Source organism: Colletes gigas, unplaced genomic scaffold (assembly GCF_013123115.1).
Source record: "Colletes gigas isolate AHSC1104 unplaced genomic scaffold, ASM1312311v1 Colletes_gigas_Sc00042, whole genome shotgun sequence".
Lineage (NCBI taxonomy): Eukaryota > Metazoa > Arthropoda > Insecta > Hymenoptera > Colletidae > Colletes > Colletes gigas.
In genome coordinates this window covers 1,516,495-1,541,529 of record NW_025106671.1, presented here as the reverse complement: position 1 = coordinate 1,541,529, position 25,035 = coordinate 1,516,495, and the positions used below count along the sequence as shown (strand labels likewise).

At 32.1% G+C, this 25,035-nt stretch overlaps 1 protein-coding gene across 13 annotated transcripts in view; it reads right to left on the bottom strand.

Moving 5' to 3' along the window:
- The window catches only part of LOC122402960 (cAMP-specific 3',5'-cyclic phosphodiesterase), a 437,543-nt gene that overhangs the window by 92,589 nt on the left and 319,919 nt on the right, over positions 1-25,035 (bottom strand). For 9 of the 13 annotated variants that reach the window (XM_043406183.1, XM_043406178.1, XM_043406176.1 and 6 more), the window contains 2 exons: positions 6,602-6,790; positions 3,264-3,296 (listed from right to left, as the gene is read on the bottom strand). In XM_043406183.1, the coding sequence (XP_043262118.1) occupies positions 3,264-3,296; positions 6,602-6,648 (80 nt within the window). In that variant the 5' untranslated portion in view covers positions 6,649-6,790. Of the gene's footprint in view, positions 1-3,263; positions 3,297-6,601; positions 6,793-19,280; positions 19,733-25,035 lie in introns of those variants that run through there. The other 4 variants (XM_043406172.1, XM_043406173.1, XM_043406175.1 and 1 more) reach the window with 3 other exon arrangements.

Sequence of the window (25,035 nt, the reverse complement as noted above, 5' to 3'; positions counted from 1 at the left end):
TGGCATTGTTTCGACGCTGTGCAGTTTATTGTCAGTGGAATACAACGTGTCGAAATTTCAAAAGGAAATTGTGCTGTTTCGTTCTGTTTGCGTGTGTGTGTGTGCTCCGAGAATCGATTTGATCGGCCCAATTCCATTGAATTCGTTACGATTGCAAAATTACTGGGACGAAAAAAACTGCTGGAAAATTGCTGATATGGAGGCACAGTAGAATTACTATAAAATGGTTTATTTGATAAAAAAAACACATATTGAATGATAAAAAAAAAAAATACGAAATGTTAATTTTGAGATAAATTTTAATCGGTCAATAAAAGTTGATCAGAATTAGTGTCTTTTCAATCCAAATATATGTATAGTAAAATTACTATAAAATGGTTTATTTGATAAAAAAAAATCAGATACGAAATGTTAATTTTGAAGAAAATTTTAATCAATTAAAAAATGTTGATCGGAATTAGTGTCTTTTCGATCTAAATATATGTATAGTAAAATTACTATAAAATGGTTTATTTGATAAAAAACAAATATTGAATAATAAAAAAAAAATCAAATACGAAATGTTAATTTTGAGATAAATTTTAATTGGTCAATAAAAGTTGATCGGAATTAGTGTCTTTTCAATCCAAATATAGGTATAGTAAAATTACTATAAAATAGTTTATTTGATAAAAAACACATATTGAATAATAAAAAAAAAATCAGATACGAAATGTTAATTTTGGAGAAAATTTTAATTGGTCAATAAAAGTTGATCGGAATTAGTGTCATTTGGATCGAAATATAGGCATAGTAAAATTACTATGAACTGGTTTATTATATTAATAAAATTAATAATAATATAATTATATTATTAATAAAATTACTATAAAATTTATTTCGATTTTTATAGTGCCAAGCAGCGGTTACTAATCGATTCGGCGTAAAACGAAGGCAAACTAGAGTCTTCTAGTAATTTTTTACTATTTTTTGCTAAAAAAAATTTATGTATATTCTCGGAAGATGAATAATAAAGCGAACGAAACACACTCATTTCGAAATATTTCACGATTCTTTTGTCAAAAATTCACAAATAATGCCCATTTTACCAGAAGATCTTAAACAAAGTGGAGCAAAATTTTTTCACGAATAACGAATTAAATTTGACCTATTTCAAACCGCTTCAAACCATTTCAAACCACTTCAAACTGCATAAATCGTAATTTTTCATAATTCAGAAATCACATTATTGTTAATATAGAATATTTAACCATATTTTAAGCGATGGTCGTCACCAACATTAAATCTGTACCGTTTAAAATCGTTTCAAACCATTAAAAACCGTTTCAAACCGTTTCAAACCACTTTAAACTACATAAATGGTAAGTTTACATCATTCAGAAATCGCATCATTGTTAATATAGAATATTTAAGAATATTTGAAGCGATGGTCGTCACCAACTTTAAATCTGTACCGTTTAAAATCGTTTCAAACCATTAAAAACCGTTTCAAACCACTTCAAACTACATAAATGGTAAGTTTACATCATTCAGAAACCATATTATTGTTAATATAGAATATTTAAGAATATTCGAAGCGATGGTCATGACCAACTTTAAATCTGTACCGATTCAAACCGGTTCAAACCGTTTCAAACCACTTCAAACCGTTTCAAACTTCATAAATGGTAATTTTCCATAATTCATAAACCACATCATTGCTAATATAGAATATTTAACACTATTTGAAGCGACGGTCGTCACCAACTGTAAATCTGTATCGTTTCAAACCGTTTCAAACCGGTTCAAACCGTTTCAAACCACTTCAAACCGTTTCAAACTTCATAAATGGTAATTCCTCATAATACAGGAATCAGATCATCATTAATATAGAATACTAAACACTGTTGCACACACAGTGTGTGTAAAAAGTATTCGTACAGTGATTAATTACAACTAAAATACTGAATAATAATGTTTATTAAACGATAGTTTTTATTATAAACAAACATGTTACATGAATTCTCCAAAGTCTTTAGAACTCCAAAATATTGTTGTTCTGCAGACTTTGGAGAATACATTTAACATGTTTATTTAACAAATATCGTTTAATAAACATTATTATTCAGCATTTTAGTTGTAATTAATCACTGTACAAATACTTTTTACACCCACTGTATGTAAAATATTGTTTAGTATTCTATATTAACGATGATCTGACTTATGTATTATGAAAAATTACCATTTACCAAATTTGAAGTGGTTTGAAACAGTTTGAAACGGTTTGAAACAGTTTGAATCGGTTTGAAACGGTACAGATTTAAAGTTGTTGACCACCGTTGCTTCAAATATTATTAAATATTCTATATAAACAATAATGTGATTTCTGAATTATGGAAAATTACCATTTGTGTAGTTTGAAGTGGTTTGAAACGGTTTGAAATGGTTTGAAGCGGTTTGAAACGGTACAAATTTGAAATTAGCGACCACCGTTGCTTCAAATATTATTAAATATTCTATATTAACAATGACGTGATTTCTGAATGATGTAAACTTACCATTTATGTAGTTTGAAGTGGTTTGAAGCGGTTTGAACCGGTTTGAAACGGTACAAATTTGAAATTAGCGACCACCTTTGCTTCAAATATTATTAAATATTCTATATTAACAATGACATGATTTCTGAATTATAGAAAATTACCATTTATGCAGTTTGAAGTGGTTTGAAACGGTTTGAAAAGGTTTGAAATGGTTTGGATTAGAATATTTACATAACCAATACAAATATTTCTTTCGTTTACTTGATATTCTTGTTCCACACACTCTAGAGAATGCAAATAACATATTAGTTTAAAAACTATCATTTAGCAAACATTATTATTCAGCATTCCAGTCACAATTACTCTAAAATGTTAGATTTCACGATTGGACGTTAATGGACTCCGATTTTCGACTAAATCTATTTACAAAGCGTGGACAACGGAATCTAGAATTGAAATATCGTCGTTCGTGAATAAAATTTCCCCCACTCCGTTTGTCAAGCAGTCGTACTAAACGTCACTCCAACAAAACGACAGACTTTCCCATGCACGCCAGAATTCGATTTTCAATGCACAGGTGGCGGGAGAAGGATTTGGACGAAGGCGTTGACAGACAGCGAATCGAATCGATTTCACAGCGGCTAATTAACGCGACACGTGGTGTCGATTAGTCTTGTGAGTGTGTTGTGGGTATATGTGAAGTAAAACGAGATTTATAATAAATAATATGGATCGAGTACATACGCTCGCTCAACAGGAAGCTCGGTCTCTTTGAACCTGGAACCCAAGGATCATATACATGATATCGTCACACCCCACACCCACTGCTCGCGGCTTAACCTCTTAGACACGGCTGAATTTTACGCGGGACAATAATACTGTTCATTCGAATTACACTGACACTGGAAAACCAAAACAAAGACTGTACACTCTGTATATACATAACAATATTGTTAACACTGTTATAAAACACTGCAAAGGCAAGAATAATGTGAAACAAAATATTGAAACGATCACTTGACTCGAACAGTGAACGAGCTGGCCACTAGAGTGAGCCACTAGATAGACCCACTACAGTGGCGCCACTAGACTGAACCACTGCAGTGGCGCCACTAGACTGAACCACTGCAGTGGCGCCACTAGTCAGAGCCACAATGGCGCGTCGTTCAAGAAGACGACATCCGCGAAAGTAACCAAAATGGCGCATCGTGCCTAAGAGGTTAAAAATAAAGTCATTTCGAATACGCAGCAAGGCGTGAACGCGACAAAGTGTCGTTAAATAAAGAGGAAAATGAACTTTATAGCTAAACGAGACAAATTTGGCGTTTGGATCAAAAAGTTAGGTTATCTTAGCAATTTTTTAATTTCCATATTTTTATCGTAATCTATCGCGATACTAAAAATAAAAAGACGAAATAAAAGTTGGGAATAGATACGAATAGGGAATTGAATATTTTATATTCGAGGAAATTAAATATCGAGACAATTATATTTTGATTCGTAAATTAAAATTTTGAAATTTTTTTTTAATTCGTCACGCCTTGCTGCATCGAAAGCTTGAAACGAGTAACGCAATAACACGCGATTCGCCACTATGTGCAACGATTCTCTGATTTCTCTAAAGCACACTTTTCTTCCGCGAAAATTTCTCAATTACAATTGGCCACGTATCGTTGGAATTTGGAAACACTGTGACAAAATGCAAAACATACCCATTGAAATTAATACGTTCACATCACATGGTGGAAATAAAAAACATTTATACAAAATTGAAAAACAGTCAATATTTTTATTTACACGTTAAAGGGAAACGGGTGATAATTACTGTTAAGTTGTCAGGGAAGTAGGTCCATAACGGTACTGGTGCAACCACGGTCAGATATCCAAAGCACAAGAAGAATTATTGTTCAATCCTAAATTAATAGAGTTATGACGAATTTATTATAGACAGAATAGTATACTAACGATTACACTTTATGTTAATATTGTAACAAATGTAGTTATATACAAATATACACAGTCAAGGAACTGTCTTTGTCATCTATTTTTTGAAAACACTATAAAAGTAACTATAAAGAAAAAAGATGCTTCGTAATTCTATAAGATAGTAAATTTAATATATTCTTCCATTTCGAATAGTTTGAATCTAAGGAAGAACTCTACTTTACCATTAGATGGTTTCTCTTATTCAACTCGAAGTTCGAAGGAACTCTACTTTATCTGGGCCTGTAATACCACGCGATAAAGCAGATTATAGCTTTATCTACAGACAAGATGTACTAAATATACTCCACCAATAGTAATTTATTACGATATCGACAGAGTGGCGTTATCAACCGATGGTACAATCGTGTTTTCATATTCTTGGTCGGTATTGTAGATGACGAACTCTCCGCAGCCGGTAATGCAGTTTCGATACGCACCTATCGAGAGTCGAAATGTTCGATAGCATCGACCACAGACGAGATATACGAGTAGACTTTTCACCTAATGTATTTTTTCAGCCCATTTTTATGACACTTTAGAGCCCCATTACCATTTTCGTGTCACTCGCAACGTTACCAACAGATTACACAAATCAACACAACAGGAAGTGAGACAGAAAATGAAATTACAGAAACATTCCAAGCCAAATATTATATTTTCGATTAGAAATTTTTTCACAAATTTTAAAAATTAGTCCATTTTCCTGAATTTTTTTCTCGAAAACGCGTAGGATTTCGGGTGTATGCCTGCTCACCAAAAATAATTGTAATTGACTCCCACGACCAAAAATAATTTTTTTAGAACGATTTGAAATTTTTTAATTTCCCCCGAAAAATTTATCCCCCTTCCTGAATTTTTTTCTCGAAAACGCGTAGGATTTCGGGTGTATGCCTGCTCACCAAAAATAATTGTAATTGACTCCCTCGACCAAAAATAATTTTTTTAGAATGATTTAAAATTTTTTAATTTCGCCAAAAAATTTCAGCAGCTATCCCCCTGTCGATTGTTTATCATTTTTAATAAATTTGTTTGACGCGATACAAAAATGTTGTGTAATACTTTTTTGTAGGTACCTACGAGCTCTACTTCGCAAATAAATTTCATTGAAATATATTCACTATTGCAGAAGTTATGGTCGTTTGAAAATTGCGTTTTTACGTATTTACCCACAGAGCCTAAATCTGTCTGCCCAACAATCCTAATAGTTTCTCAACTGACCGTTATCTGTGAGAAGAGGGCGCTAAGATCACCCTCAAATTTTCCAGGTCGGTATTGCAGATTGGACCACGAAATAGGGTGAAAAGTCGACTCGAATATCTCGTCTATGATCGAAATGTTCGATAGTATCGACGAGTCGATGAAACAGACGATACAAGATAATATAGTTCGCGTGTTGGTCTCGAATAGCCGATAAAGCGACACGATACCCAGCTTGCATTTATTTTGTAATTACCTTTTAATTATTTACGAATCTATGCATGCCGCGTTACGACATACCAATTATCATCGTTCTGTATAAACGGGCTCATTAACGGCGCCCGTTGCAAGTAGAACCCGTGATTTACGTAGGCGTAAATTACAGCCAGCTCGCCTAATTATGAACCATAGTTTCGCGTTGAATAACCAGTAATTACGAATTCCTCGCGGGCATACGAAACAGCTGACAAACTCAATGAACGAATTATCGTAAATGCAGACCAACCTGCCGCAACGTTTCCTTCCGTGACAAACTAAAAAATTACCTATCATTTTTTTCCACCCACAAATACACCAAATCACAGTTACAAATAATTTGAATTTTCTTCGTACTCGTAAACTAAAGAATATTTTTTTTTTTTGAATTTGGTAACCTCGTGGACGTTATTCGAGTGTCTGACCGTGGCTGACCGTTTCCACTGAAAGTTCAATGCACCCTCCAAATATTTAACTGCGGTTTATTATTTAAATTTAGTTGTTTCAAAAATATGAAATGTTTCTATTTACAAATCGGGGTATTTCTACCATCTGATGGTAAGAAAGAAAGAAAAAAAAAAGGACAGTTCACGAGATACGCACACGTCTATCGTTCGAGCATACGAAAGATTGTCGAGCCTCACCTTTCGCTGGCGATCGAACTGTTGCGCGACATTGATTTCGGCGACATCTCGAAATCGCTGTCGCTGCGGTAGAGGAAGCTCTCTCTCCGTTGTGGCAGAGTTTGGAGGACGAGGCCAGCGCTCGGTGAGGCGCCACCGCCGCCGCCAGCGCCAGCGTCCAGTGTCGAGGCGCCATTTTCCACATCGAAACTGTAAACAGAAAAATGATCCATCGATTACGGTAAATCGGGATAAAATTAACAATTTCGGTCTTTTTAACACTTTGACTGCCACGTCACCCATATGTGGGCGACAGAACTTTTAACGGCGAAACTAAAACAATTAATTCGCAAGTTAGAATGTTAAAGAAAATAAATTTTAATAGGCTTCGTAAATTTTAATGTGACAACTTTTAAGTTGTGTAATTTACAATTGTTTAAAATCAAAGTTTCGGTCCCGTTGACAATTTTAGAATTTTAGGATTTTAGAATGGCAGTCAACGTGTTAAATCGAAACCTTATCAATCGTACTGTTTATACAGGGTGTTCAATTTGACCAGTATTGTTCTTGCAAACGATAAGTACAGTTGGGGACAAAAGTAAGAGTGGCTAAATGATGAAAAAGGATATCAGCGAAATTTAATCAATATAGGATTTTAATTACATGTTTAAGCTTTATTCAATATATATTCTTATATTATATAAATTATATTATATTATTTATTACCTAACACAATAGTGTGTGACACGTTTGAATTTTTAAGGAACACTGTTCTATCAGGATTTGAATTTTTTTAAATGAAAACGTCCATGATTATGATTGACTCCTGCAAACAAAAATAATTTTTTTAGAACGATTTGTAATTTTTTAATTTTGTCGAAAAATTTTTAAACTTCTCGAATTTTTTTCTAGAAAATGGGTAGGATTTCGGGGGTATGTTTATTCACCAAAAATGATTGCATTTGTCCCTTTACACCGAAAATAATTTTTTCAGGACGATTTGAAACACATGAAATTTCAGGGGAATCACATTCATGATCAGATATTATATTTTCGTTTAGGAATTTTTTTCTCGAAACTGGGAAGGATTTCGGGGGTATGTGTATTCACCCAAAATGATTGCAATTGACCCCTTATACGGAAAATAATTTTTTCAGAACGATTTGAAATTTTCCAATTTAACCGAAAATTTTATCCATATTCTCGAATTTTTTTCTCGAAAACGCGTAGAAATTTGGAGGGATGTGTATTCACCAAAAATGATTGCAATTGACTACTTCAACAAAAAATAATTTTTTCAGAATGATTTGAAACATTTCATTTTTGCCCAAAAATTTAGGCACCTACTCGAATTTTTTTCTCGAAAGTGTGAAGGATTTCGAGGGTATATATATTCACCAAAAATAATTGCAATTGACCCCTGCAACCAACAATAATTTTTCCAGAACGATTTGAAATTTTCTTTTTCGTCGAAAAATTTAGGCACCTAAAATCCTGTCGATTTTTCTTAATAATTCGTTTTTCATTTGTAACTAATTTGATTGACGCTGCATGAAAAAGTTGTGTAATACTTTTTGGTAAGTATCCATTAGCTCTACATCCATGCTAAATTTCAATGAGATACGTTCACTATTGTAGGAGTTATGGCAGTTTGAAAATTGTGACCTGTTTTATGGAGTTTTTCTCACTTTTCGGGGTCAAAAAATAACTTCTTCAATATTGTTAGAATTTTTACATATTCTTCACCAAAATACACGTTGATTGCAATTTGAAACATTAAAATCGTACAATCCGTTCAAAAGTTATGATATTTTAAAGATTCGCATCTGGGGTACATTTCTGGCCAAAAATTATATTTTTATTTAGGAATTTTTTTCTCGAAAATGCGTAGGATTTCGGGAACATACCTATCCACCAGAAATGATTGTAATTGACCTTTGCAACCGACAATAATTTTTCCAGACCAATTTGAAACACATGAAATTTCAGGAAAATCATTCATTCATGATCAGACATTATATTTTCGTTTAGGAATTTTTTTCTCGAAAATGCGTAGGATTTCGGGAACATACCTATCCACCAGAAATGATTGTAATTGACCTTTGCAACCGACAATAATTTTTTCAGACCAATTTGAAACACATGAAATTTCAGGAAAATCATTCATTCATGATCAGACATTATATTTTCGTTTAGGAATTTTTTTCTCGAAAATGCGTAGGATTTCGAGGATATGTCTAATCACCAAAAATAATTGTAATCGTCCCCTGCAACCGAAAAGAATTTTTTCAAAATAATTTTATAGCTAAATAATATAATATTTTATAGCTATGTATCAGATCCTATATAAATTTTTGAAGAGTCGATTTTGTAAGAATTTGCACAGTGTTAGAAAAGTTTTTGCGACAGACTACGACGCAGTAAATATCTCCCTAAACGCGTTAGTCAAACTTGTTCGTTATGCTAACGATGGTGTCGAGTTTCACCCTTAAACAGCGTCAAACTACCATTTCCCTGGCCCACGGGGTCCCATAAATATATCTAATTAAACCCTGGTGAAACTGAGACACGACACTTATCATATCGCAAATACAGTTCGTTGGGAACCATTTCAGACGAAAAGAAGATTTTATGTTTCCATTTAACAACCATTTTTCGTAATTTACTGTGCCATTTTCAACGTCAACTTTGACAATTTATACTTATAAAATTATAAAACTAATGTTTATGGGCTCTCACGTTCCACTAATTTTTAAATTTACATTTGTTTAAATTTCTAAAATAATTCTAGGTTTTTCCAAGTTTGGAATTTATTATTATTTATTATTTAATTGTCTTGGTATTTACGTTCACAAATTTGTGAAATTAATGTTTATGAGTTTTTACGTTCGACTAATTTTTAAATTTATATTTGGTGATATTCTCAAAATAATTCTAAGTTTTTTGAAGTTTAAAAAATTTTTTTTGGAAATTATAATATATATGGACGTTTATGAGTTTTCACGTTGCATTGATTTGTAAATTTACATTTGTTTAACTTCTTAAAATAATTCTAGGTTTTTCAGGTTTTTTCAAGGTTTTTCAAATTTTTTAAAAAAAATTATAATATACTGACATTTATGAGTTTTCACGTTACACTAATTTTGAAATTTATATTAGTTTAAGTTCATAAAATAATTTAAGGTTTCTTCAAAGTTTTTCAGAATTTTTTTTCAAAATTATAATATACTGACATTTACGAGTTTTCACGTTCCACTAATTTTGAAATTTACATTAGTTTCAGTTCATAAAATAATTCAAGGTTTTTTCAAGGTTTTTCAAATTTGTTTTCAAAATTATAATATTCTGACGTTTATGAGTTGTCACGTTGCATTGATTTGTAAATTTACATTTGTTTAACTTCTTAAAATAATTCTAGGTTTTTTCAAGTATTTTCAAGGTTTTTGTAATTTTGTTTTCAAAATTATAATACATTGACGTTTATGAGTTTTCACGTTCCACTAATTTTGAATTTTACATTAGTTTAAGTTCATAAAATAATTTAAAGTTTGTTCAAAATTTTTCTAATTTTTTTTTCCAAAATTATAATATACTGATATTTATAAGTTTCCACGTTGTATTGATTTTGAAATTTACACTAATTTAAGTTCATAAAATAATTCAAGGTTTTTTCAAGGTTTTTCAAATTTTTTTTTCCAAAATTATAATACATTGACGTTTATGAGTTTTCACGTTCCACTAATTTTGAATTTTACATTAGTTTAAGTTCATAAAATAATTCAAGGTTTTTCAAATTTTTTTCCAAAATTATAATATACTGTCGTTTATGAGTTTTCACGTTGCATTAATTCTTAAATTTACATTTGTTTAACTTCTTAAAATAATTCTTGGTTTTTTCAAGTTTAAAAAATTTTTTTTGGAAATTATAATATACTGACGTTTATGAGTTTTCACGTTTCCACTAATTTTGAAATTTACATTAGTTTAAGTTCATAAAATAATTCAAGGTTTTTTCAAGGTTTTTCAAATTTTTTTTCCAAAATTATAATATACTGACGTTTATGAGTTTCGACCTTCTAAATTTAAATTTGTTAAAATACCAAAAATAATTCAATAATTTAATTCCAAAGATTTAAAATTCTCTCAATTTTGCTTCGAACGAGGGTCTTAGGACATGCAAATTGTCCAAAGCAATAGGGTAAAAAGAACAAACTCCGTCTTCATTATCGATCTGCGTCTTAACTTGCCCCGAAACAATTACCAGCCAAGATTGCGATCAATTCGCTCGTTAAACGGGTCTAATTACCCGAGGGGCTTGATCAACATTCTTTCGTTCTCATGCCCATCGACGTTGACCAGAAAACACCGTTCGTTTTCCTGTTCGTGATAGTAATCATTATACGGCATTATGTAAGCCATGATTAATGCTCTGACCTTGCTATTTAATGATTAAATAGTTCACTATTGTGACAGTGGCCTGTCCACGCAATGAATGAAAATAAATGCTATCTTTTTGAATTCAAACAAATTCAAACAAATTCAAACATTTCATTCTCTTTGGTTTTTTGTTTTTTATTTGACAATTCTAATGGAAATTTATAAAAAAAAAAAATAAAAAATCCAAAGCTTTTAGGAAAATTGAAATAATTTTATATGAAATAATAAACACTGAAATATTTATTTAAATGTTTCTTTTTTTTATAATTATTAGTTACTGTCAATAATAAATAGACCAAAAAAAAATTCGACCCTGAAGACGTTAAATAAATATCGGAAAATTTATACTGTTTCATTAAACGTTTAAATCACGAGAAAATTCTATTTACTATTTTCACTTGCATATAGATATAGAAAATAGTGAAGTGAAAATAAAACGCGCAAATTTTTAAAATAAACATATTTTCTATTCCCAACGAGGGTATTTTAAATGAAATAAAAATGTTTAAAAAAACACTTTTAATTCGATTTTAGTAATTCATTATTGTTTTTTTAAAAAAGCTTCATTTGGATGTCCAAGTGTAAAATTATACCAAAATTACAAAAAGAAAATTAAGTCTTCAAATTAAATTTTAATTATTGAATAACTACATTATTATACAAATATTGCCCAGAATCCAATTTGTAGGATTTTAATTACATTTATATTACAATAAATGTCAATAATCACGAGTTAAAAATACGAAAATTAATTTTGGTACCCATTTTCTCTATTTTGATATTTTACTTATTTCTAAACCGATCACCACATTTTGTAAATAATTCAAAACGTTGTCTGATGAAAACTGAATAATCTCAGATGTTATTCCAAGGGAAGAGAAGAATTTTTTTTTCTCTAAAAAGAATATTGAACCTCATGCGTCAGGCTTCTTTCGCCGCGCGGTCATTCATCAAGTTTCCTTTACTCTTTGAGTCGCTCTATATCGACAGGATGACGGATTATGTGCTTTAGAAATTTTTATACCAGAGAAAATTGCGTTCGAGGTAATTTTACGTTTAATTATCAATTGCATCATCTTCCAGAGTTGAAACTCAACGTTTCTAATTAATCTGCTGGGGATCGAGTTGCTTATTTCAATTGCCCTGCCCTAGTGTATAGCATGTATCATTAAAAATCAGCGTTTGCTGGAATTAAATTTAAAGGATTGAATTTTCAAATTTTCTTCGTTTAATTATCAATTTAGTCATTTTTCGAACTTAAGGCTTCTAATTAATCTGTTTGGGATCGTTCGAGAGGCTTATTTCAATTGCCACGCCCAATTGTATAGCATGCACCATGAAAAATCAGCGTTTGTTCAAATAAAATTTTAAGGATTGAATTTTCAAATTTTCATCGTTTAATTATCAATTGAGTCATTTTTCAAACTTAAGGCTTCTAATTAATCTGTTTGGGATCGTTCGAGAGGCTTATTTCAATTGCCACGCCCAATTGTATAGCATGTACCATGAAAAATCAGCGTTTGTTCGAATAAGAATTCTTCGTTTAATTATCAATTGCATCATCTTTCAGGGATCGAGTGGCTTATTTCGATAGCCCCGCCCTAATGTATTGCATGTACCATTCAAAATCAACATTTGCTCGAATCAAATTTCAAGGATTGAATTTTCAATTTTTCATCGTTTAATTATCAGTTGAGTCATTTTTCCAAATTTAAGGCTTCTAATTAATCTGTTTGGAATCGTTCGAGAGGCTTATTTCAATTGCCACGCTCTAATGTATAGCATGTACCATTAAAAATCAATCGTTTTTTCGAATCAAAATTCTTCGTTTAATTATCAATTGCATCATCTTTCACGGATCGAGTAGCTTATTTCGAATGCCCCGCCCTAATGTATAGCATGTACCATTAAAAATCAACGTTTACTCAAATCAAATTTCAAGGAATGAATTTTCAAATTTTCGTCGTTTAATTATCAATTGAGTCATTTTTCAAACTTAACGCTTCTAATTAATCTGTTTGGGATCGTTCGAGAGGCTTATTTCAATTGCCACGCCCAATTGTATAGCATGTACCACGAAAAATCAGCGTTTGTTCGAATAAGAATTCTTCGTTTAATTATCAATTGCATCTTTCAGGGATCGAGTGGCTTATTTCGATAGCCCCGCCCTAATGTATTGCATGTACCATTCAAAATCAACATTTGCGCGAATCAAATTTCAAGGATTGAATTTTCAATTTTTCATCGTTTAATTATCAATTGAGTCATTTTGCAAGCTTAAGGATTCCTATTAATCTGTTTGGGATCGTTTGAGAGCCTTATTTCGATTACCCCGCCCTAATGTATAGCATGTATAATTAAAAATCAGCGTTTGTTCGAATCAAAATTCTTCGTTTAATCATCAATTACATACATCATCTTTCAGAGTTCAAACTCAACGTTTCTAATTAATCTATAGGGGATAGAATGGCTTATTTCGATTACCCCGCCCACTTGTATAGCATGTACCATTAAAAATCAACATTTGCTCGAAACAAAATTCCAAGAAGTGAATGTATAAAACATACACTAGACGAAATTTCTATAAGAGCACTATGATTTTTAATAAGAATTTAAATAATTTTGATGATATATTGAAAATAATTAAGGTGTAATAGAAACTGGAAAAGTAATATATAGATCTGGATACAATTACAGAAATTGCAAAGGAGAAACTGAAAGAATTATTTAAACTTTTAAAAAGAACATTTTATCAAATTATAATAACCTTAATTGTATAGCATGTACCATTAAAAATCAGCGTTTGTTCGAATCAAAATTCTTCGTTTAACTATCAATTGCATCATCTTCCAGAGTTGAAACTCAACTTTTCTAATTAATCCGCAGGGGATCGAGTAACTTATTCCAATTGCTCCGCCCTAATGTATAGCATGTACCACTAAAAATCAGCATTTGCTCGAATCAAAATTCCTCAGTTGCATCATCTTCCAGTGTTGAAACTCAACGTTTATAATTTATCTATAGAGGATCGAGTGGCTTATTTCGATTGCTCCGCCCTAATGTATAGCATGTACCATTAAAAATCAACATTTGCTCGAATAAAAATTCCAAGGAGTGAATTTACAAAACATGTTCCGGACAGTGAAAATCGTCGAAGAATACAGGTTTCCCCCGTTTGCAGACAGTGTTGTGTGCGATCTGACAAGCTGAGGCAACAAGTGTTTCATTTCAGAGTGCAAACCAGCGAGAGATGGAGGGGGTGGGGGGTTGAGGAATCGTGGCGTTTATCTGACACGGCCAAGCCTGTACAGCTAATATTAGTTGTCGAGCAGAACCAATAACAAAGAAGTGATTAAAAGGCACTTCCGTTTCGTGGTTGCCGCGCCTGTAACTCCGTTACGTAAGAATCGTTGTTCTGCATTGAGTAATGGTTAAAAGTAACACGATCGATCAACGAGGACCGTGCAAACTCAGAAATTGCCCTGGCCGAAACGACGCCCACGCTTTCATTGAACGAACATGATTTTCCTTTTTGGAAGAAACAAAGAAGAAACGTGACGAAATGAGAGAAAATTTCTGCGTCGGGATGGGAGGTTTTCGATACGAAATCGTAACGGGTGGCGTCGCGACGACCGTGAACTTACGGATTTGGATCGAGACGGAAATAAAATTGGGATATTGAATATTCAGTAGAACCTCGATCATACAGAATCTTTTGTTTATTAGGAGTAAATATGCTTGTATTGTAGATCTCAGTGTAATATATTACGGTTTTTTAGAAATTGACAAACACAATCAAACATTTTCAAATATTGTTTATTCACAAAAAAATTCCTGAAGAAAGCCTGAAAAAGTCACACTTGACTCTAGATAGGCTTAACTCGTTCACTGTCCATGACCCATATACGGGTCACATCACCATGCTTTTGGATAGGCCCCTAAGAGACCAGACAGTGAACGCTTTTACAATATTTTATTAAATTTTTTTTGAGTTCGTTTGAGGACTTTCGAGGCGTGATAAACAATTTTTAACTTTTTAATGTATGTAGGATGAATAATTTTTGTAAATAAATGGAGTTTTTGCCCAATAAATAAATCAAATAAAAGCAAAGTGTTGTTTCAAATTCAATCTTCTGTTTTCATGGATATTACGTTTTTTACAAAATTCTATATTGTCAAATATTGTCAAACATGTTCAAATTAACAAATATATAACATCGTAGCGTCGAGACTTTTATTTTCGCCAAAAATTCGTTAAAAATTCCAAATTGTCAAACATTCTCAAACATTTTCAAAATAATCAATACTTAACATCGTACAATTTTAAGTAAACAAGTACTCCCTTCATAAAAAATGCCCCAAATTTCTGATTACTTTTTCAACAACGAGCCCAAAGAATCGAACAGTAAACAAACAAAAAATATTTAATCAACAAAGATGAATTTTGTCGCAGGTGAAATAAAATAAAAGCAAAGTTTCGTGACCAATATTTCTTTTCGAAATTCTCCAACGTACGTTCGACGGTTCCATTAAAAAAAAAATTGAAATCCCGACGGCATGGAGTGAAAATTTATCGAAAAAATAATCTGTCAATCTGTTCGTCGTGACATATCGGAGTCAGTGTACAACTAGTATTTCGCTGGCGAAACAGTCTTGCGTTACAAACGAGGATCGGTCGTTTGCACGAACTAGTCCCTGTAATCCTCTATTCCCGAGCACTTTTCACGAAATTACGTCAGGGACGCTCGATTCCAGCTGCGTGCAGATTTCGCGTAATCGCTGTTGTACACGCTTGGTGTTAGCGTGACAGCTGAGCTCGCGATACGGACATCTGGAACAATGCTATTTTTCGCAAACGTTTTGTCAAACTTCAATCCGTTCGGACATCCTCGATTTTTTACGATACGTTTCAGCTTTATTCGCCATTTTGCAGGCTCAAATATCTCAAAACCACGTTAAAGAAACGTTTCTGCTAGCAAAAATAAAACTTCGACTTGTTTGTTGACAAAAGTGTCTTAACGCGTATTAAAAAGTATTAAAACTTTAGATGCGTGTAATTCCGAAATTACCCAAGCTTTATCCAAAATTAAACCACTATTAGAGGCGTTAAAGCCTCCCCTTTGGAATGGTTTTTGGTTTTTGTCGATACGACTTTTCGTTTTCGAGATATCGTAATTTATGTGAAGTGGTAATTATTCGATTTCCACTGTCTCTCGGTCCGCCTTACGCACGATAGCCTATTAACGCGTATTAAAAATACCAAAACTTTGGACGCGTGCAGTTTCGAAACTACTCGTGCTTTGTTCAAAATTAAACCGCCGTTAGCGGCGGTGAACCTTCATCTTTAAAATTGCTTTTGGATTTTTGTCGATCGGACTTTTCGTTTTCGAGATATCGTAATTTATGTAAAGTGGTATTTTTCTTAATTCGACTGTCTCTGTCTTCGTCTAACGCGCCGCGTCGTATCTCTTTGTCTCGTGCTACGAGCACGTGCGGTCAACGACCTTCAAAGTTCATTGACCGCGCGGATGTAAACAAACACTTCGGACCCTTATATCTTCGAAACTAGCCACCGCGTCGCCTTGAAATTAAAATCGCCATATCTCCGGAACTAATAAAGCTATCGACTCGTTCAAACGCTCATTTTAAAGGGCATTTTATCCTTTATCTAATGACCATATCACCTACTATAATTTATGCTATCTTATATGTTTATTTTGACATTTACTTTGACGCTACACACCCAAAGAAGTTTCAGCAATTATTATTGATTATATTTCTTCGCAAATAATTACTATTTCTGGAATTAACCATCGACTTGAAACAAAATTCGTTTTCAAGAGCGTTTAATCTCTTATTCGATGAAAATTAAAAAATTTGTTGACATGACAGAGAAGGATATCTTACTAATAAACATCAAAACACAACTTCCTATAAAAATAATGCAAAAATGATAAGTACATTGCCTCGATAAATAATGAAGGTAGGTTTAGTGTTAAAAAAACGTTTCTTGGAGATCTGTCAAGTTAACGAAAAGTAATAAAACACTTTCGAATTCTTAATTTTTCGTTGCAGCAAGTTGCCCAAAATTGTTTAAAAATAGTTTAACAATGTTTCGCCAATTATTAGCTCTAACCAAGAGTTCTAAAAAGTTTCAAGGTAGACTGCACTGATCGCAGCGAGAATTAACAATCGGGATTCGCGTACCGTCGGATTACTTCTGATCGATCGTCGTTAAATCCGACGATCCTCCAGCGAACGGTAAATCTCCCTCGATCATGAGTCGTTGCGCCGTGATTAGGGTAATTGCGCGCGACTGTATCCGCGCGTAGAGGCTCCCAGTCTCCCTCTGTCGACTAATTAAACGGAATCATCAGTCGGACCATTATTTCGAACTCATTTCCTAATGGATTCTTTCGCTAGCGGAAATGGCAAAGGCTCGTTTGACCGCTGAGTTAAGGTTCCAAGGAAAGGGGAGCTGAGTAACTGGCCGGTGAAACGCAACGCAAACAGAATTTGCATTACCTTTCAGCGTTTCACCCACGATGGTACGCGTTCTTTTCGCGCGACTGAACCTTTGAGGCAGGTGGCTGAGAATTAATGGCAGGATCTGGAATTCTACGTACGCGGTAATCGATTCGATGCCTGATCGAGAACGTTAGACTGTGATCGAATACTGTATGTTCGTTAGAAGTTGTATACATCACTGAAATGTGTATATATAAACCTTGCAAATTTGGCTGGAAAAAGTCTTATAGTTTATTTATAAAATTCCCCAAGAAAGCTTAAAAAAATCACGCTTCACACTGGACAGAGCTAATATGTTCACTGTCCATGACCCGTACACGGGTCATAGGCCCATGCTTTTGTATAGACCGTTGAGAGACCAGACAGTGAACGCTATTATGATATTTTTATGAAATTCTTTTAAGATCGTTTGAGGAATTTCGAGGTGAGATAAACAATTTCCAATTTGATAATTTACATGTAATGAATAATTTTTGCAAATCAATGGGTTTTTTGCCACATAAATAAATAAAATTCAGATTAGATTTCACACTAGACAGAGTTAATATGTTCACTGTCCATGACCCGTATATGGGTCATAGGTCCATGGGTTTGGATAGGCCGTTAAGAGACCAGACAGTGAACGCTATTACAATATTTTGTTAAAATCTTTTAAGATCGTTTAAGGAATTTTGGGGTCAGATAAACAATTTCCAATTTGGTAATTTACATGTAATGCATAATTTTTGCAAATCAATGGCTTTTTTGCCCTGTAAATGAATAAAATTCAGATTACAGTTCACACTGGACAGACTTAACACGTCCACTGTCCATGGCCCATATATGGGTCATATCACCATGCTTTTGGATAGGCCATTAAGAATTCAGACAGTAAACGTTATTACAATATTTTATTAAAATTTGATTGAGATCGTTTGAGGAATTTTGAGGTGAGATAAACAATTTCTAATTTTGTAATTTACATATAATGAATAATTTTTGCAAATCAGTGGGTGTTTTGCCCAGTAAATAAATAAAATTCAGATTAGACTTCAAATATCACTATTACTATATTTTATTTCTTTAAAAAATTATTTTAAGAAAGTTTGAGGAATTTTGAGGTGAGATAAACAATTTTCAATGTCGTAATTTACATATAATGAATATTTCTTGTAAAACAATGGGTTTTTTATCCCACAAATAAATAAAATTCAGATTAGACTTAACACGTTCACTGTCCATGATCCGTATATGGGTCATATCACCATGCTTTTGGATACGCCACTAAGAGTTCAGACAGTGAACGCTATGACAATATTTTGTTAAAATTCTTTTAAGATCGTTTGAGCAATTTCAAGGCGAGATAAACAATTTTCAATTTTGTAATTTACATGGAATGAATAATTTTTGTAAATCAATGGTTTTTTTGCCCCGTAAGTAGATAAAATTCAGATTAGACTTCACACTAGACAGACGTAATACAATCACTGTCCATGACCCGTATATGGGTCACATCACCATGCTTTTGTATAGGCCGCTACGAGTTCAGACAGTGAACGCTATTCCATTTTTTTGTTAAAATTCTTTTATCGTTTGAGGATTTTTGAGGTGAGATAAACAATTTCTAATTTTGTAATTTACATATAATGAATAATTTTTGCAAATCAATGGGTTTTTTGCCCCGTAAATAAATAAAATTCACATATCACGCTTGGTGATTGTTCTTTTTTCTCGATGGTTGATCTAAAAAACTTACGGGACGGCCACGTAGACCAATTTAGGATGCGGCTTCGTTCTTGATAGCGTCGACACGCAACCGCTGTGCCTTCTGAACGAAGTCAACGGAAGTGTCACTCTCATCGTCCCCGAATCTCTGCGTGCCAATCTTGAAGAGACCTCGTGTGGCACGAGAATAGCGTAGTCGTTCATGTCGACGTCAATATTTCCCGCGTGAATAATTTCCCATCAATAATTATCAACGAATTTTCACTCTAGATCGAACTTCACTCGAGATCCATCTATCGTTGGATCGTTAAAACGCGGTTTTCTTAATCCGAAAAATAAAAAATTTAACCAGTCCTCGACGAACAGTAATTGTTTTTTCCAATCTCGAAAAATGTAAACAATTTCTGCGCTGGAATGTATTTTAGAAAATTCGTCAGGTTTATTTTCTTTTTTTTTTGCATAACAAGAGTTTATTATTTGCCCTTTCGACGTCGTTTCTATTGAATTTTTTATTGTTAAAATATGCAATGGCGTCGAAGAGATGAATTTTATTCTAACCTCTTCACTTTAATTTTTTTTTATAATTATAGTTACTGTCAATAATAAATAGACCCAAAAAAAGGGAGATTTTGATAATAAAAATCGAACGATTTTATTGTAATATCTGGACTTCGTTGTAATAAAAGAAATAATCCATGTGTAGAAAAATCACAGAGGTAGAAGAATAGCGTGGTGCACTATTGGTAGAACAATTTCGTGACAAAATCAATCCCTTCGAAACTAATTTTCTCGTGCAGCGAACTGATTGCATTGCGTGCACGAAAATATTCGAGAAAAAGAAGACTAACGACGAATTTTATGTGTACGTTGGTGATACAATCTCTCGACAAAACAAAATATTGTTTAAAAAATTACAATAACATAATAAGTGAGATCGATTCGTAATTTTAAAAGTTTAAAAAATACATACTTGTTTTACTTTGTTTAAACCTGAAACTATAACTTGAAAATTTCAAATAAAAATTATTATGAAGAATATTCATTATAAAATTGTATTATATTATGGAGAATATATTATTATAAAATTATTTAAAGAATAATTGAATAATTTAAATATGGAAATTATGGAATTGATTGTTTTTATGATGGACACAGAAAATATTACTTTAATATCATAAACTGCAATTTGAAAATTTTAAATAAAAATTATTGTGAAGAGAAGAATAATTGAAATTTAAATATGCAAATATTAGAATTGATTTCTTCTATGATATTAATAAAAAATATTACTTTTAAAGTAAAGACAATGTTTGGAAATTTTAGATACATGTCAATTTCAATTTAATTTTAATTTTCAAGAAAAATTATTAAAAAGAAAAGAATTTTTAAAATTTAAATATTCAAATTGTAGATTATTTTTACGATGAATACAGTCAATATTATTTTTATTATAATGTTTGACAATTTTAGACACGTGTTTTATTTTAAGAAACTTTTAAACATTCAATTATTATATTAATGCAAATTTCCTAAATAATTACAGGTAAATTTTGAGTCTTCCAACCCAAGGCTTAATTTTGAGGGGGTGCTTTGGACTCATAAATACCACCCCAAGACCTTTTTTGGCCACTTTGATCAATAATTTAACATCCATAAGATCAATCGACAAAATTACATAATTTTCAAAAATTTCCAAGACTCAATTTGAGTTTTGAGACTGTACCATAGAGTAGACTGTAATTAATATTAATAAATCATTGAGACTAGACCATAAGACCAATGGAAAAAATTCCATAATTTTCAAAAATTTCCAAGACACAATTTGAGTTTTGAAAATTGAAAAATTAAATATTTTTCAAAAATTTCCAAGACACAATTTGAGTTTTGAGACTGTACTTAGTAGACTATAATTAGTATTAATAAACCATTCAGACTAGACCATAAGACCAATCAAAAAAATTCCACTATTTTCAAAAATTTCCAAGACACAAATAAAGTTTTGAAACTGTACCATAGACTAGATCTATTAATTAGACTTATTAATTAATATTAATAAACCATTGAGACGGGATCATAAGACCAATCAAAAAAATTACGTAATTTTCAAAAATTTCCAAGACACAATTAGAGTTTTGAAAATCGAAAAATTACACATTTTTCAAAAGATTTTTTAAGCTTCAATCATTGTTTTGAGACTGTAAGATAGACTAGACCATAATTAATATTAAGAAACCAATGAGACTAGACCATAAGACCAATGGAAAAAGTTCCATAATTTTCAAAAATTTCCAAGTCACAGTTAGAGTTTTGAAAATCGAGAAATTACACATTTTTCAACAATTTCCAAGACACAATCACAATTTTGAGAATCTCGAAATCACACATTTTTCAAAAATTTCCAAGACACTATTACAGTTGTGAAAATCGGAAAATTACACATTTTTCAAAAATTTCCAAAACACAGATGTTTTGAAAATCGAAAAATCATACATTTTTCAAAAATTTCCAAGAAAATTACAGTTTTGAAAATCTCGAAATTACACATTTTTCACAAATTTCCAAGAAAATTACAGTTTTGAAAATCTCGAAATTACACATTTTTCACAAATTTCCAAGCCACAATCACAGTTTTGAAAATCTTGAAATCACACATTTTTCAAAAATTTCGAAGCCACACATAGATGTTTTGAAAATCGAAAAATTACACATTTTTCAAAAATTTCCAAGACACAATCACAGTTTTGAAAATCTCGAAATCACACATTTTTCAAAACACAATTAGAGTTTCGAAAATCTCAAAATCTCATATTTTTCAAAAATTTCTAAGCCCTACTTGGATGTTTCGAAAATCGAAAAATTAAACATTTTTCAAAAATTTCTAAGACAATCACAATTTTGAAAATCTCAAAATCACCCATTTTTCAAAAATATCCAAGCCACAATCACAATTTTGAAAATCTCGAAATCGCACATTTTTCAAAAATTTCCAAGACCCAATCACAGTTTTGAAAATCTCGAAATCACAAATTTTTCAAAAATTTCCAAAACACAATCCCAATTTTGAAAATCTCGAAATCACCCATTTTTCAAAAATTTCCAAGCCACAATTAAAGTTCTAAGACTATACCACAGACTAGACCATAATTAATACTAATAAATTAAAAAACCATGGAAACTAGACCATGAGACCATTCGAAAAACTTCCATAATTCTCAAAAATTCCCAAGACACAATTATACTTTTTGCACGTTTGGTAATTGGTTCGAACGAAACGAGAGAAACGTTAGAGTGCTCGGGGACTCGACTGATTTCACGAAACGTTTTACTTTAATTGCCCTAGGAAGCCAGGAGGAAGTCTTGGGGGAAGTTTAAGGGAAGTTGGACGGAAACAGACAGTTTCGTCGTTCAAAACAGGAAACGAACATGTTCGAATCATCGACTGAAATTCGAACGCGTTGTCCTCGCGTTTCTATCTGAAACGACTCCGACGATATGACCAAGTTTCTATTTATCGTTGGCCATAAAAATTATAACTTCGTAAATCTCGAGTCTCGAGCGTCGCGAAACCGGATACTCGAAACGAAGTTACAGGGACGAAAGGTTCGAGAGAATTCGTTTTCGACGGGGAAATTTGGCACGACGAAAGTGGAAAGTGAATTTTATGGAAAAACAACGCGAAAATTGCCAGCGAGTAATTGCAAACTGGGGAAGATCGAACAAAATAAAAGAACAAAAGAGTTCACAAAGAAAATTCGTCGACCACGTGTTCAATTTTATTCCACGAAAAATTTAAAAAAGTATTTGAAAAATTTCACAGAAATTTTATTTCTAATTAAATTTCGAGGGCAACTATATTTAAACGAGAACGTTACGAGCAGGATCGAAATATCGATCGAGGTATCGTTTTCGTCGTTTCTTAAAAGCAAGATAAAAATAGCAATATTTTCGAAACTGCCAGGCAATCGTAAAATAGAACGATAATGCAAATGATATTGCAAAACTTTCCGGACCTCCAGTGCAATGTATATTCATGGAAAAACAACTTCTTTCATGAATGACAAATATATGTCAACGATAAAAATGGGAGGAACTATTTATAGAGTGTCTTGATATTTAAGAAAATTGTTGCTTGATACTTGGTACGAAGAAACTAATGGCAGGATTCGTTGCGAATGAGATTGGAGAGAAGGAATAGTCGAGAGTCTATTGGGTTGGCTAAAAAGTATCATTTTTTGTAATATTTATGAGCTAGGAATCAACAAAGAAAGTTTGTTTAAAGTGTTTTGATCCAGGCAATTTTAGGTCTTGTATGTTATTTTTTGAAAAGAAATCTGTAGATTGCATCGTATTGTAACTCTCCACATATATTCAGTGACATTTACAGAATACGCAGTATTTTTTTCAAGTAATAATAATGAAATTTGTAGGAGATATTAATTATCAAAGAAAGCCTCTTTCAGGGGGTTATTTTGCTCCAGGCAATTTTAGGTCTGCTATGTTATTTTTTAAAATGGAATACGTAGATTGCTTCAGCTTGGAATTCCCCAGATATATTCCCTGGTATTTACAGTATACACAGTATTTTTTTCAAGTAATAATAATGATATTTGTAGAAGATACTAATTATCAACGATAGCCCCATTAAAAGAGTATTTTGGTCCAAGCAATTTTAGGTCTTGTATGTTATTTTTTAAAAAGTAACCTGTTGATAGCTTCATCTTGGAATTCCTCAGATATGTTCACTGGTATTTACAGTGTACACAGTATTTTTTCCAAGTAAAAATAATGAAATTTGTAGGAGATATTAATTATCAAAGAAAGTCTCATTAAAAGGGCATTTTGCTCCAGGCAATTTGAGGTCTTCTATGTTATTTTTTAATAAGAAATCTGTACATTGCTTCAGCTTGGAATTTCCCAGATATATACTCTGGTATTTACAGAATACACAGTATTTTTTTCAAGTAATAATAATGAAATTTGTACGAGCTACTAATTATTAAAGAAAGTCTCATTAAAAGGGCATTTTGCTCCAGGCAATTTGAGATCTTCTATGTTATTTTTTAATAAGAAATCTGTAGATTGCTTCATCTTGGAATTCCCCAGATATATTCACTGTTATTTACAGAATACACAGTATTTTTTTCAAGTAATAATAATGAAATTTGTAGGAGATATTAATTATCAAAGAAAGCCTCTTTCAGGGGGTTATTTTGCTCCAGGCAATTTTAGGTCTTCCATGTTATTTTTTAAAAAGAAATCTGTAGATTGCTTCAGCTTGGAATTCCCCAGATATATTCTCTGGTATTTACAGAATACACAGTATTTTTTTCAAGTAAAAATAATGAAATTTGCACGAGCTACTAATTATTAAAGAAAGTCTCATTAAAAGGGTATTTTGCTCCAGGCAATTTTAGGTCTGCTATGTTATTTTTTAAAATGGAATACGTAGATTGCTTCAGCTTGGAATTCCCCAGATATATTCTCTGGTATTTACAGAATACACAGTATTTTTTTCAAGTAAAAATAATGAAATTTGCACGAGCTACTAATTATTAAAGAAAGTCTCATTAAAAGGGCATTTTGCTCCAGGCAATTTTAGGTCTGCTATGTTATTTTTTAAAATGGAATACGTAGATTGCTTCAGCTTGGAATTCCCCAGATATATTCTCTGGTATTTACAGAATACACAGTATTTTTTTCAAGTAAAAATAATGAAATTTGCACGAGCTACTAATTATTAAAGAAAGTCTCATTAAAAGGGTATTTTTCTCCAGGCAATTTTAGGT